This window comes from Microcaecilia unicolor, chromosome 3 (genome assembly GCF_901765095.1).
Source record: "Microcaecilia unicolor chromosome 3, aMicUni1.1, whole genome shotgun sequence".
Taxonomy (NCBI): domain Eukaryota; kingdom Metazoa; phylum Chordata; class Amphibia; order Gymnophiona; family Siphonopidae; genus Microcaecilia; species Microcaecilia unicolor.
In genome coordinates, this window is record NC_044033.1 from 400,761,457 (window position 1) to 400,776,857 (window position 15,401).

At 41.3% G+C, this 15,401-nt stretch overlaps 1 protein-coding gene across 1 annotated transcript in view; it reads right to left on the reverse strand.

The window, feature by feature from the left end:
- Positions 1-975: 975 nt before the first annotated feature.
- Positions 976-15,401, reverse strand: part of LOC115464776 (cysteine-rich venom protein TEL1-like) — an 81,211-nt gene continuing 66,785 nt past the window's right edge. Inside the window, exons 7-8 of the mRNA XM_030195130.1 lie at positions 7,584-7,672; positions 976-1,109 (exon numbers count right to left, since the gene is read on the reverse strand). Coding sequence (XP_030050990.1) covers positions 1,090-1,109; positions 7,584-7,672 — 109 coding nt within the window. The 3' untranslated portion in view covers positions 976-1,089. The remainder of the gene's footprint in view (positions 1,110-7,583; positions 7,673-15,401) is intronic.

The window sequence follows — 15,401 nt, forward strand, 5'->3', positions numbered from 1 at the left end:
CCTCTGCACTGACCTTAAGCGCCTCACCTTCAAAAGTGCAGCAACAAGTAGTGGCAGACCACTACTTCCTTAAGTGTCCCGCCCTCGCGGAAGTTACATCAGGTGAGGGCGGGACACGGAAGGAAGGAGTGGTCTGCCGCCGCTTGCTGCGCTTTTGAAGGTGAGGCACTTAAGTTCAATGCCAGGGAGCGACGGAGGGTGGGCGGGCCGGACTGCGGCGGCAGCAACGCCCCCCCCCCCCCCCGGAGTCCCGGGCCCCCCCCCAGAGTCCCGGGCCCGGGGAATTTTGTCCCCCCTGTCCCCCCTCTCGGCGGCCCTGCATTAAAGAACAAATCAAACGGTCCGTTTAGAAAGGTGTGGAAAAATTGGCCTTAGTGCACCCTTGTCCCACATGCTAAGACCACTTTCTACTGCAGCAGTAAAACAGCAGATTTTCCATTTAAAAAAATTAATAGCCACGTGCTAATGTTGCCGTTATCGCACAGCAATTAAAACAGTGTGAGCACTTACCAACACCTATTTTGTGGACAGTAAGGGCTCACACAGTAATCGTGCACTAATCAAGGTGCAGTGCACTGACTGATCAGTGCTAGCACGCCCATTCCCCACCCCCTGACGTGTTCCCTCTGCCTTAAAAATAAAAATCATTTTAGCATGTGGTTTGCATGCACTAATCTTAGACTTCCTTCCGGACCTCCCATGGTAAGCCCTTTTAAGTTACGGCAAGTATGCTCCAGCATTTACCGCAGCTTAGTAAAAGGACCCCATAGTAAATAGTACTTGTAATTATTCCATCACTGAAATCCTTAGCTTGTGACATATAGGGAGAAAGGCATGAAAGAAGTTTATTGTAGAAGTAATCATGGTCTTATTAACTAACATGCATTTTGTACTGTAGAAAAAAACAATTCAATAACGAGGACAATTCTTGAGCTATATCAACTGATTTCTTTCTGAAACAAATCAGCTCTGAATTGTAAAAGAATGAAGTTTAAGATGCTTTATAGCTGTCTCACATTTGTGAATGGCAGGGCAATAGGATTTCGCATGCCTGCTGGCTTCCAAGCAGGACTGTTGAAGTAGGCATGTTCATGCAAGCGTAGCTGTGGCTGAAATAATCATAAAGAATACTTGTCAAATACTAAACAAATACATAATCCAGATAATGAACAGCCTGATCAGTGTTTTAAAACTGCCCTAAACCCCCATTTGTTTTTTAAAGGGTTTTTCGTAAGTCGATCTGGCCGCCCAGCCCGACTGACTGGTCAGCTTTTGTGCTCCACTCCTTGACTATTCCTATGCTCTCTTATAGTTGCAGTTCTTTTCCCTTTTTTATATTTTTATTAATTTTATCATTCCCCTGAGCTTCTTGATTTAGTTAAAAGTCTTCAGTCTACAAAACATGTTGCATCGCATGTTTATACTTTTGTTTTAAGTAAATCTCCCATTACATGTATGGGTCTGCTTAGGTGTTGGGAAGAAGATATCCAACAATCTATCTCAGATAAAAGTTGGAAGCAGATATGGAAATCACTGTTTAAAAGTTCCAAGTCTGCTGCCATAACACAGTCCCTCTATTTCTTTACGCATAGATCATTATGGACGCCCCTCAGGTCACATGCAATTAACCCTTGCATTTCCGTTTTATGTTGGTTCTGTCATGCCCAGCAAGGTACTATTAAACATCTTATTTTTGAGTGTGTATGTATTAAAACATTCTGGAATGACACATGGCTCACTTTAACAGAAGCGTTTCATTTTACTGGTCCTATATTGTACAAATATGTGCTGCTTAGGGACCAATGTTTTAGATCTATGTTAAACCCAAATGAATGCATGCTTGTTAATATCATGTTTACTTTAATCCTGAAGGTAGATTTTACGCACTGGAAGACTTTGAACCAAGCCACACATCAAGACTGGTGGAATCTAGTGTTTCAAACTTATAAATATGAAACATTCCTTGCTAAAAAAAATCACCTCATTTTATCTTGTATAAGGAGAAGTGGTCTTTGTTGCTGACTTACTTTAAAGATGCATGTTGAGAAGTGTTTTTTTTTCTTTTCCCCCTTCTTTACGCTTTTTAAAATATGTACATTATTATTATTACACTGGTTTGTATTATGTTGTTCTGTAATTAAATCCATAAAAATACTAAGACTAAAAAAAAATAAACTAAACTTTTTAAAATGAAATTGACAGTACTAGCCAAGTTCTTTTATTTTTATATGAGCAATAGTGGATGTTAGAGCAGACGATTGTTTGGAAACAGTTCCTAAGTAGACAGCGTTTGTTTGTAGCCTTTAAGCTTGACAAGTCTTAATGAAGGAGAAAAAACCAAACTCAAAAACATAATTCGTTATTAAAAGTCAGAATCTCAGTGATATGATAAAAAGAACAGGCAGAATGTATGAATATTTTTGCCTGCCATTTTAAATAATACTAATGGCAGCTTGCAACATTTTAGAATTCATGTAGCGTCTGCTCAAATGATCTTGCAATACATCTTATGTGGAAGGATGTCTCTTAGTGGTAAGGGCCATTGTGACAATTTTGTTGCACATTGCTGTACAAAATGATAGCCACACTAATACTGGGTAATTATATACAGGGTACGGAAAACTGTTAAAATAGAGACTTGTTTAAAAGAGGTATGACTATAGTACAGTATGCATTCATTAAAAATTATGAAACTAGAAAACTTCTAGTACTTTAGGACAACAGAGAAAATAAGAAAAACAGGAAAAGCTCAGAAAAAAAAAACAGAACTGCTCTGTGATCCGCTGGAATATAGGCTTGGAACTACTCCACTCCAGGATTCCCATTGCTCCAGTTGCAGTAGCCTCTATCTCTGCCTCTCCCCACCCCCCCACTCCCCCCCACTATGGTCTGCTGTGTATTCAGGAGTTTGCCTTGTTTCAGGACACTTAGCTTCAGCTCTGTCTCCAACTTCCACTCCAAATCAAGGCCCCGAACTGCCTCAGCTGCAGGTTCTTTGGCACAGTTCAGCCTTTAATACTTTTCTCTATGCACAGATTTTAAATTTATACTTCTTTAGAGCCAGCTTCTCAATAGCAGCTCCAGTTCCAACTCCACTCCTAGATTCTGTTCCAGCTTTCCCTGGCTGCTCTAGTACCAGCAGCAATCTTACTTTCACTTTTGCATCAAAGCTTTCTCTGCTTCTGACCAGCTTCTGATTTCTCTCAGGTGCAGACTGCAGCTCAAGCAGCTTTCAGCACTCTGCTGTTTGTAACTTAATCCAAAGCCCCAACACACTTTTTCTCACTCTTATGTTTTCGACAGGGAACCACTTCCTAGGTTTTACTTGCTTTCACACTTTTAAACTTTTTTTCTTTCACCCCTCTTACCAACTCTCCTGGTTAGTTGTAGCTTGTACAACAGCCCAAACACACTCTTCTGCACTTCTTTGGCCCCTCCTGGCCAGACTTCCTGTGCATTCCAAGCCAGAATTTATTTGCTGCAATGCATGTTTTTCCAAAACAGAAAAATACAATCTGCTTGTCCAGCACTTATTAACTCCTTGTATTTTCCCTCTCTAAGGAAGAGCTGATCTCCTTAGTCTTTTATATAATCTTTCCCCCAAAATTGTACTGAGGCCCCCAGCCCTGGAGATACATGGGCTGCCTCTTCTGCAGAGACACAAAGAATTCCCAAACTGCCACTATATGTGATACCCTGGGCGAGGGTTGTGGAGTGGCCCTGTGAATAACACAGCCAGACCAGTATACAAATGTGAAATAAATGGTCTATTTAGTTGAGTTTGAGACCTGTTACTTCACAGGCCAGGAACATCAACTGCAAAAGTCCCTACAATAAACAATCTCGAGCAGGCCTCTGACTGGCAGGCCAAAGGGTCTTTGACTGGGGGGGGGGGGGGGGGTGCCATGCCCCAAACACAACCCATAAGCATGGGTGAAGTTGGACTGTTCCATTTGGGGGGGGGGGGGCAAAGGATGGGGCAGGGCATATTAGCATATTCATTTGCATATATATATATATACACACACACAAATGAATATGCTGATATGGAGGAAGGAAGGGAGAAAGAGCTGGCTTTTTTGGGAATAACCATAATGAATATGTATTATCTCATACAAATTCATTATGGTTATTCCCAAAAAAGCCAGCTCTTTCTCCCTTCATTCCTCGTTACCCAGCACTCCCTCTTCCTCTCCAGTAGTATTTCCCCACCCCTTTCCCATACCACGCCAGTGTAGACCTTAGAAATGCATAAGCTCTATATGTAGATCCTTCAAGAGGTAATGTGTCATGAATTAGGCACTACACCCTTTCTGATGTTTTGGTGCCACCTCAGTAAGACCAACACACAATCTCTCCACTGCAAAACACTATACACAAACTTGTTCAAAAACACACTCATAACCTTACCAAACCATAACAGCACCAATTCCAAGGACAGGACGAGCTACAACCTTATGCATGGAAAGGCAGCACTGTAATTATACCAGGCTCTAAAACATCAGTACACTACCTAGTGAAAAAAACAAAAAGGGCTGCAAATACTACACGCTAGCAGAATACTGCACCTTGATCACACATGAAAAACACATGACACAACAGATATGACACAAGAAACTAGAAATAAAAAAAAATATGAAGGCAAAATACTGGAAAGTTACCTCAAGAAGTCAGACTCAGCATGCAGCAATATCAGAAAAATTGAAACTTACATGCAAAATATCACAGATGCACATTTCCAAAAGCTGACATATTACAATTAATAAATTCTGAATAAAATACTTTTCTCTACCTTTGTTGTCTGCTCATTTAGTTTTTTCTATTCGCTTTGGTCCCAGTGTCTTCTGTTTTATGCAGTGTCTTCTTCCCATTTGATATATTTTCATTCACCATGTCCACCATCCTCCTGTGTCCTTATGCGTCCTGTCTACCATCTGTAGCCCTGTCCCTATTCTTCCTCCAGTTTCAGCATCTGCCCTCAAAATGTTCCAATCTAGCCCTTAAATTTAGCAGTTTCCCTCCATCCATATCCAGCATTTCTCCTCACTCCCCTCCCCTCCATCCATGTGTATCTCCTTCATCTTTCCTTCCCTCCATCCTTGTCCAACATTTCTCCTCTCTTCCCTGCCCTCCACCCATCCATGTCCAGCATTTCTCCTCTCTTCCCTTCCCTCCATCCATGTGCATTTCCTTCCTGACTTCCCTCCCCTCCATCCATCCATGTCCAGCAACTCTCCATTCTCCCCTGCCCTCTCCTCCATCCACCCATATCCAGCAAACATTTTCTCTTCCCTGCCCCCTCCATTCATCCATCCATGTCCAGCAATTCTCCTCTCTCCCCTACCCTGCCCTTCCTTCCATCCATCCATGTTCAGCAACTTTCCATTCTCCCCTGCCCTCACCTACATCCATCCATCCATGTCCAGCCGATTTCCTCTCTCCCCTGCCCCCTCCATCCATCCATGTCCAGGAACTCTCCATTCCCCCCTGCCCTCCCCTCCATCCATCCATGTCCAGCAACTCTCCTCTCTCCCCTGCCCTCCTCTCCATCCATCCATCCATCCATGTCCAGCAATTCTCATCTCCCCTGCCCTCCCCTCCTCTTCATGCCCAGCGATCTCTTCTCTCCCCCTGCCCTCCCCTCCTCTCCATGTCCAGCGATCTCTTCCCTCCCCTGCCCTCCCCTCCCATCCATGTCCAGCGATTCTCCCTGCCCTCTCTCAGCTCCCTGACAGCCTTCCTCTCCATTTCTTCCCCCCCCCCCCCCACGTGTTTAAAACTTTTATTTTCCTCACAGCGATGACAGTGAAGAAGACAACACAGCGGGCTCGCCTCCAGCTTTTCCCTTTCCTCACTCAGTGTCCCGCCTTTCTGCGAGGGCGGGACACTGAGTGAGGGAAGGGAAAAGCTGGAGGCGAGCCTGCTGTGTTGTCTTCTTTACTTCCATTGGTTCGAGGAAAATAAAAGGTTTAAATGTGCGGGGGGGGGGGGGCAGAAAGGAATGAAGAGGAATGCTACCTGTCGGGGAACTGAGGGCGGAAAGGAGGGACCAAGAGCTGCCTGCAGCATTGCGTCAGCCCTGTGTTTGGGGGGCAATGCCCACCTTGCCCCCCAAACTACACCCATGCCCATAAGTTTTCAGTTTCTCTGATACCCAGGTCTGGCTGAAGCCAGACCTAAAAGCAAGGCTTGCAAGTCTTAAACAAGCAGTAAAATTGGCTTACTTCAGCCAAGTCACAATTAGTACCCAGGAACTGGAGCAGCATTGCCTGGGCTTCTAGTCTTCATTCCCTGGGGCCTGTCTCTCTGTCACTGACTTAGGGCATTTAACATCCTCCTGGCCCAAGCCCCACCTCTCTGACTCAGGCTTAGCCTCCGCCTCAGCAAATTAGCACTACCTGGTACAAGGTGGCTGAACAGTATCATCAGTGAAAGAGTGCTCTTCACTATACCATCCACTCCCTCACATACTCCTGTATAAGTTATCTTACATAGAAGTAGTGCTTTAAGCTTACAGTAATTACTAAGATGTTTTCTTCAGTTTTGACTAAGGAAAAATTAACATGGGCATTTGGGATACTTCCTGGCACGTCTTCCTCATCCCTCTTAGACACCACAGAAGAGAATAAACACAATTATGACACTGGAAATTAAGATTAAAGCTTTATGAACAAAATGTTATAGATGGGATTGCCTACTGCAAATTCCAGCTAGCCATTCAGGAACCACCCCCCCATCAAATAAACCTACTGCAGACCAAGACAAACTGGATGAAATAATCCATCCAAAAAATCCGCAAAATTGCTGATTTGAAATGCCCTCCACACACTAATTGTGAATCCTTTCCTAAGATCACAAGCAATGGAAGGGTTTGATTCCTACTGCAGTTCATATACCAGAGGACACCAGAAAGAACTGGATGAGAAAAGGAAAAGATGTGCTACAAACCCTCAATGTTAAAGCATGCCTGCCATACACATTGACTGATGCCATCTCACTTACATTTGGCTAAGTTCTATGTATTTTTAATCAATAGAAATAAAACATGGAAAAGAAAATAAGATGATATCTTTTTTACTGGGCATAACTTAATACATTTCTTGATTAGCTTTCGAAGAAGGGCAACCTTCGAAAGCTAATCAAGAAATGTATTAAGTTATGTCCAATAAAAAAAGGTATCACCTTATTTTCTTTTCCATGTTTTATTTTATTTCTATTGATTACCTTTAAAAGTGGACTAACATGGCTACCACACCTCTCTACTCATGGATTTTTAAGAAACAGATAGTCAATTAAGAATAGCTAGAAAGGTTAAAACCAATGAAATAAATTTTATATAAAAGTAATCATTTTATTCTTCATTTTTAAGGGGTTGTTTACTAAAGCTTAGCTCGAGTTATCTGCAGCAGGGCCCATAGGAATAAAATGGGCCCTGCTGCAAATAATTCGAGCTAAGCTTTAGTAAACAGGGGGGGGGGGGGGCGTTTAGGACTTTATGTAAATGAACTAGACAGGTTAGTAACCCATGCAAGCAAAATATGGTTCACTTGATAGCTAATGTAAAATACTGGTGTGACACTTACTGCATAGTCCATAGTCACAATCATCAGGACAATCACCACATGGTATCCCTTCTTTGTAAGGTGTGTTTATCCTGTTCAGATAATTTCCACTGAAAAGTTAAATCATAGATACAATGTTAAAGAGGATACATTATACAATGTTTGTTGAAAAGCATTATTAATATGAAACAAAAAGTATTTGATATATTTTCAAGGGTGATCTAAATTTCTAACAAACTCTTGACTGATACCTCTTCCTACACATATTAAGTGACAGACCTAGTCTGATTGTGCACTGCTTTTATATTCATAGGTTTGAAATTATCTTTAGAAGTTGTATCATTTATACTAGGGATGGCAAAGAATTCAGTTTTGTTGATGGTCAATTCAATCACATGCTGTTTGGTTTTGGATTCTGAATTAAATTTGATGTTCAGATCATCTAGAACCATAAAAGTAAACAGTAATTTTACAATTTGCGATGATGTCTTGACTAGCAAGCAAGTTTTAAGAGTGGCATGAAGATCCTATTGTACCAAAAGAGAGGCAAAGGGCTCTTCCACTGGCATTTATTTTAGGTTTAGTTCAGACCTTTTTCTTGACAATTCAAGGTGAGTTGCATTCAAATACAGTAGGCATGTCTCTGTCCCCAAAGGGCGTACAATTGATGTTTATACCCAAGGCAATGGAGGATGAGTGACTTTCTTGAGGTCACAATGAAGGAAGCTGGATTTAGCCAATACCTTTCTAGTAGTAGCTGAAGGAAATTACTTTCCTGTTCCCAGAGGATTTGGAATCTAAGGGGATCTTTTATTAAACTGCATTGACATCTGGGTTTAACACATTCTACTGTAGGACTTTCCTGCCACTAAGTCCAAATTTAATGCACCACCTTTTTGGGGGGACTTCGTATTTATTATTATTATTTGTAAGTTGTGCGCTAATGTTCTCGTTAGTGCACTGTACCCGCTGAGAGTTAAATGCAGAAGAACCTACTGCCTCTTATTTATGAGGCGCTAAGTCAGAGGTCCCAGGAAAGGAGTAAAGCAACACCAATGTTGGTAGGCATAACCCACATTATGGATTCAATTCTATAAACAGCACCAAAACATTTGGAGCTGAAAAAAAAGCACTAAGCAGTATTCTATAAATGGCACTAAAAGTTAGGAGCCATTTATAGAATAGCACTTAGTGCTGGACTACTTTTCTGCAAACTGGGAGCTTTCTGCCCAGTGCAAGTGACAGTGTTGAGCTGGGCTGGGTTTTGCTCCATACTTGAGGGATGATGATACACCCTGCTTATTGCAAACCATGGTATAAGATGCACTCCAGCAGCAGAATGGACAATGAACACTTGGAATCCCAGCAACAAAACAGAGCTATCCGACAACACTCTCACTTTCTCAGTAGGGCCAGTCTGTAAGTACAGATGCCATCTATTGGTCTGTGGTTTTCTTAACGGTTTCCTGGATCAGTTCATTCTAAATGCTGGTTCTGATTAGCTGCAAAATGTTGCTGATGCCCTGAACAGTTCTTGAGTAAGGGAGAGTGCTGTAAAATCTCTTTCTATTAGAGGCACATCTGTCCATGGTGCTGTAAAAGCACTTTTATCAAATGTTCCTAGCTAAGATGCTCCAGCAATCAAACCCCACACTCTCACTGTAATGCTGTTTCAGGGTAAATTGCTCCAAATGAACGGACTAGTAGTCCTTCTACTACTAAAAGACAGATATCATTAACCTGTGGCTATTTCAATAGTCATGGATCTCCTTTATTTTATAACAATAGGCATAAATTAGAAGAATGCTCCTGATCCACCCATTACTCTCCCACGGTTGTGCCTCCTTTTTGGATTTTGGCACCTAAATTTATACATGCAATTTTTTTTGTTCAAATATTCTTATTAGTTTTACAGCCATAAACCAGAACTAAACTCAACAAATAACAGCAATGGGCCAGCTTCAATACAAATCGAAACAATAAAGTTACATTGTAGAAACATGTAAATCCAGTGGCTTCCAGACATTGGCTTGAACCAGAAAATGTTTTTATAATATAGCCTCCACATATTTACAATAAAGACATACCAAATTCCACCAGTAATGCTCCACTATCCGTGCAACATTTTTCCAATTATAAATTATAATTTGTAGGGCAACCACCAGGAGGAAGTCAAATAATCTCCTCTGCTTTTGCAGAAGTGGGCTGGCAAGTCTGAGCAATTTCCAAATGATGATGAGCTTATTTGCAAGAGGCTCAAAAAGCTGAAATATTTTGGACAGTGTTTCCCAAATCGCTTCCCAATAATGAGAAAGCAATGGACAGGAATACACCATCTGAGGCAGCAGACGTCAGAAGTCAGATCTATTTAAACCTACCTTTCCCTACAGTACATGCTTTAGCATTTGATCCTGTCATCTGAAGCCTGTTACCCTCTCTCTGTCTGTGCTTGTTGCACACTGTGCTTTCATGGGAGTTTGTTTACTCCTCTCATTGCTCGTAGCTTCTCTGTGTGCTGGTTGTTCCCAGCGTATGCTTGTTTGTTTCCCTAGCTAAGCTACTTTCCCTGATTACCTTGCTTCCCTGCACCTGTGGGTGCTCTGCTGCTCTGTCTCTGTGTGCTGACTTAGTTCTGGTAAGAACATTGTTTCTTTGTCCCCTTAGATAAGGGCAATGTTCACAAGAATCAGGAGACAAGCACAGCAGACAAAGCGTGAAAGCAGGCTAAAGGGAGGGGCTGCTAAAAACAAGTCAGGGAGAAGCAGGCTTACACTGCATTTAAAGGATAAAAGCTAACAAAGGGGACATTTGTGTATGTAAAGGCAGCCTTTTCTGTTTGCTTGCTTTTCCCTTTGCCTCTAGTATCTGTTATCTGACTCTGTGGCACTGAATTGTGTACTCTTGTGTGTGGATTTCCTTGACCCTTGAGTTCTGAGTGGCACAGTCCTGTGTATTCCTATAGTGGTTTCCCTTCTCCTTGAGTCTTTTTAGGCTGTTTCTTCCCCTTCAGTAATTGCTGTCGGACATCCTGATTTTGGAACCTCCCTAGTCATGCCCACAATATACCCACTATCTATTTGGATGTACTGCAATGTTGGACATCCCTTTTCTGCCTTTGCAAAATTGGGATTTGGACTTTTCAAGCACATGGATGTTCTTTTGGGCATTTTAAGACATCTATGTGCTTCAAAAATAATCTCTATAAATTGCTTCCATGTCTCTCTGCTTGTAGACAGATACACTAAGATTTCACTCAATAGTCTCTCTCCCATAGACATTGGTGTACTTCTAGCAACACTGACAAACTTGGAAAGCAAGCACATCTTTCTCTGCCTTTAATAGAGATGTGTGCCACTCACTAACCTATCCCGCCCAGTGTTCCTCCCTGGCAGTGTACTGATCCTTCCCAGTTGGTTGTAAGTAAACATGGTTTCCCCTCCAAGACCTAGTAATCCTGTCTAACTTGAAAAGCAAGTGCACTCTTCTCTAACTGTAACAGAAGTCTGTGTACTGTGTGTTCTTTGGAAATGTTTTCTTTTCTTCTTTACCACCTTCTAAACTTGCATAACTTATTTTTTTTCTTTTTGTTGTTATTTAAGCATTGGAACAAATCAGTACAGAACACCCCCTCCCCCGCTCTTTTGGAAACGCCTAGAAATGGTTCTCTCCCATTATTCTGTGCTTTGCCTTCCAGCTCAGTTGGGACCTCATTATCTATGGGTTTTGGTTCAGGCAGGCAGGGATACACTTGTTTGGCTTCTTGTCAAAGAACCCCAGAGTAATTGGATAAGGTGTCACAAGCTTATCCCCTACTTCCTCCCATTTTATCCCTCCCATAGTGGCACTACTGTGTCAAGGTATGCATTTGCATCTTTTACAACAATGAATGGGATGATGGAGGTCTGTGTGAAACCATGATCTCATGCGTTCAGTTTAGTGGTGGCAAAAATAAGGAAATATGCTGCTGTTCATAGCATTTTATCATTAGCACAAAACTGTACATCTCTTGCAAATATAACAAAAATGTTCCCACAAACCATAACATCTTGAACATAAAGATTAAATGTAAGGTATAGTTCCTCAGCTATGCTATTCCCAGGTTAACTCAAGGGAATACCAATTGCATCAAAATCTTCAACGGACCCATCTCTAGTAAATGACATCTCCAGCCACTAGGTAGAAGTTGGATGTATTTTAACCTAGAGCACACTGGTCCTGGTATTCAGATCGTGGGAGGTAGCCGGTCTGTCTCTCACCGCTGAGCCCGAGTATTCAATGCCTGGCCATTTCCGGTGACTGATATTGAATATTCGGTTTAAATTTGGCTGATTCCAACTTAACCGGCCAAGCCGATTTTCAGAGCTAGCCGATCAAGTTGGAGCCAGCCAAAGTTATTCCACCTATTGTGGTAGCCAAGTATGGCAGCCAAACTTATTTAGTTCCATGTATAATCGCTGGATGGTCGGTTATATAGCGCAATATAACCAGCTATCTTTAAGCCACTATACAGCGATATTCAGTGCCGGATAGCTGGTTAACTGTTGTTTCAGTGGTCAAACCATTTTAAATATTGGACAGACTCATTCCAGCTCAACACTGATTTTTATCATATATGGTAAAATCACTTCTAATGTGGTAAAAGTTCTAGCCTACAAAATGAGTGCTCAATAGGAAATAAAGGAGTGAATTAATTTAATCAGAGTTCATATTCTATTTTCCTGCATATGGAATTGCATCTAATGTAAGGGAGTATAGATATGTGTGTGTGTGTGTGTATGCATTTTTTGGGTACCCAAATTTGGGCACCATTTTCAGAATTGTCCTATATGTGAATATATATATATATATTCACATATAGAACAATTCTGAAAATGGTGCCCAAATTTGGGTACACAAAAAATGCATACTAAGTGCTAATTTATAAACAGTGCTCCAAGTTGGACACCATTTATGGAATAGTGCTTAGAACTGGGATCTGCATCCAATTTTTGTCTGTGAGGATTTACACCAGCTGAACCCTGGTGTAAATCCCCACGCCTAAGAGCCCCTTTTACAAAGCAGTGGTAAGCCCACCCCAGTGCGCCATCATATCTTGCGCTACAAAAATATATTTATTTTTGTAGCGACGGTGTGTACCCGATGGTAATCAAGCAGTGCCGTGCTCTGCCTGGTTACTGCTGGGTTAGCATGGGAGTCCTTACCACCACCTCAATGGGTGGCAGTAAGGACTCCCTCTGAAATGACCATGTGGCAAGTTCTTCACTTGCCACATGGCCATTTCCTCAAAAAAAGAAAGACCTACCTTTTACCTGCTGCAGTAAACGTTGGCCTCGGCGCACATGAAAAACATGTGCTGATACCATCGCAGGTCCCCTTTTGCTACAACATGGTAAAAGGGGCCCTAAATTATCTGTGGATCCCCTGAATTCTATAACACTTTACACAAATTTTAGAAACACCCCTGACCTGCCCATACCCTCCCATGGCCACACCCCTTTTTCAGATCCACATGGAAAAATGTATGTATGCAACTTTATAGAATAGAAGCTATAAAGATGCACATGTAAATTCTAATTATTGGAGGAGGTGATCCACGAGGTGGATGAACACTAACTCCCACGAGAAAACAACAGTTAAAAGGAAGTGGGAAGTGGACCAATGACTCCAGGGAGACGGGATACTGATGTATAAAGTACCACTTGAGTCTGTGAATAAAGTGGTACTTTATACATCAGTATCCCGTCTCCCTGGAGTTATTGGTCCACTCCCCACTTCCTTTTAACAGTTCTAATTATTGACAATTAGTGCCAATAATTGATAGTGCCAATTAGCTCTAATTGGCTCGTTAAATTTCTGAAACAAATCCAGTTGGAAAGCTGAGAGAGAAAGGTTTTGGCAAGGTTTGGTTTGCTAGTACAGAAGAGTAATTGCCTTATGAGAGGTAAAGAAGGATGAAATTCTGTTAATTTATGTTAAATGGTTTACTTATTAGCTAAAACAAACTAAGAACAGGATTTGGGAGGGAAATATAATTGCAAAGATTGGTAAATGCTGACTGGTACCCTCTTTGGACTGCTGCGGTTAATTATGCTAATGAAGGGGGTGTTTGGTTAATTCACTGTTACCAAAGAGTAAATCTCTAGGGGAAAAATTGGTGAATGTAGATGATTGTTTCTCCTAGAAATGCTGCAGTTTAATTGTGGAAAGGAAGAAGAAAGAAATAATTCATCTTTAATACTGTGAGTCTCCACAAGAGAGACAACACCTGCAGGTAGGGCTGAAAATCTGGCACAGGATTTTTGAAGCTGCCTTGAATACTGCAAGTCGCAATTGCCCAGTACTTTTAGGATTAGTTGTGACATTTGTAATGTGTGCAGGTAGTAATGTTTCCAAACTTGTGGTAAAGAAAACAGTTAGTCTTTATTTATAATGTCTGGAGTCTGTGAAGGCAAATAAGCATTTGTATAGACACGGAGATCAAATGGTTGGTCCCAGATACCCTGAAGTAGCTTTTTAGCAAAATGCTGGCCACCCTCTATGGGACCCTGTGAAACTACTCCTGAAAAATGCCTCTGATATGCAGGGTTTAAAAGTACAACAGTTTATACAACACAAAGACTTATTACTAAAAATATTTTTGATGAAGTCAGTTTTACTAAGTGACTTCAATTTACGCATTTATTAAATAATTTTGTATCTGTGAGAGAAAGCTGATTGACTGGTTTTTTACCTATGGGGTTTCATCTGTTTAGTTTGAGAAGATTTTGAGATCACATACTGGGTTCTGTGGCTTTTTCTTCCAAGATTCTGTAGTATTTGTTTGAAAGTAACAACGTTTTTGTTCTAGTTGTTTGATTGAAAAAGTACTGCATCGAGATATGCTCTTGTGGTTCACATAAGAGTGGAATGTCATGTTGTTTGTAAGTTTAACAGCAACCCCAAGGAAGTGATCCTTGTTTTCTTCTACTTATTGGTTGGTAACCATCTGCATGGAAGGAAGCTTTAAAGTGATGTAGTTTAAACCTAATGCAATTGTACAATAAATAATATATCAAACAGCTTCAGTAAGAATCCTGAGAAGTATTTGTTTATTTGTGTGTAAATGTCTTTGAAGGGTAAAAGTTGGTTAGAACTTTGGAGGGGAGCAGGACTAGGTGGGAGGGGGGATAGCATAGAACGTGCAAGATTCTCTGTAGTCTGGGTATAACCCAGGGTATACTAAAGGTCAGCAGCCATTACAAACTCCACATCCAGACCTGGAAAGCAACTTGTACATCCCCTATATATATATATAAGAGAGCGAGAGAGAGAAGATCTCTCTCTCTCTCTCTCTCTCTCTCTTTATATATGTATATGTTGAAATAATTTTTATTAAGGCATCATACCAAACTAGACATGAACAGAAGAACAACTACTTTAACAAAGTTAAGAGGAACAGAACCAAATTTCCCCCAAATCCACTGCCCCCTCCCCCACCAGATTCTCCCCCTTAATACTATGAGCAAGGAGCAAGCACCTTAAAAAATTCAATAAATAGCTGCGAGCTCAAGAATGCACAGTGATCCAAAGAGGCTCCTAAGTCTCTTGAGAGCAGCGTCCCAGACGACTATCAAGAGAATAAATCACCTGTCTCTCTATCTGCATCTGGAAAATGAGCAAAGTGCCATCACTGAAGAGTAGGTCCTGATGTTTCCATCCAAGTTAAAAGTCACTTTTATACCAAAGAGGATGACCTTACGGAGAAAATGCTTAAATCCAATCGGGATAGGTCCATGTAAATATAACGTCCAAAAAGCAGAAGTGGGTAACAGGTGACTGTACAATCCCAGTAAGTCACTA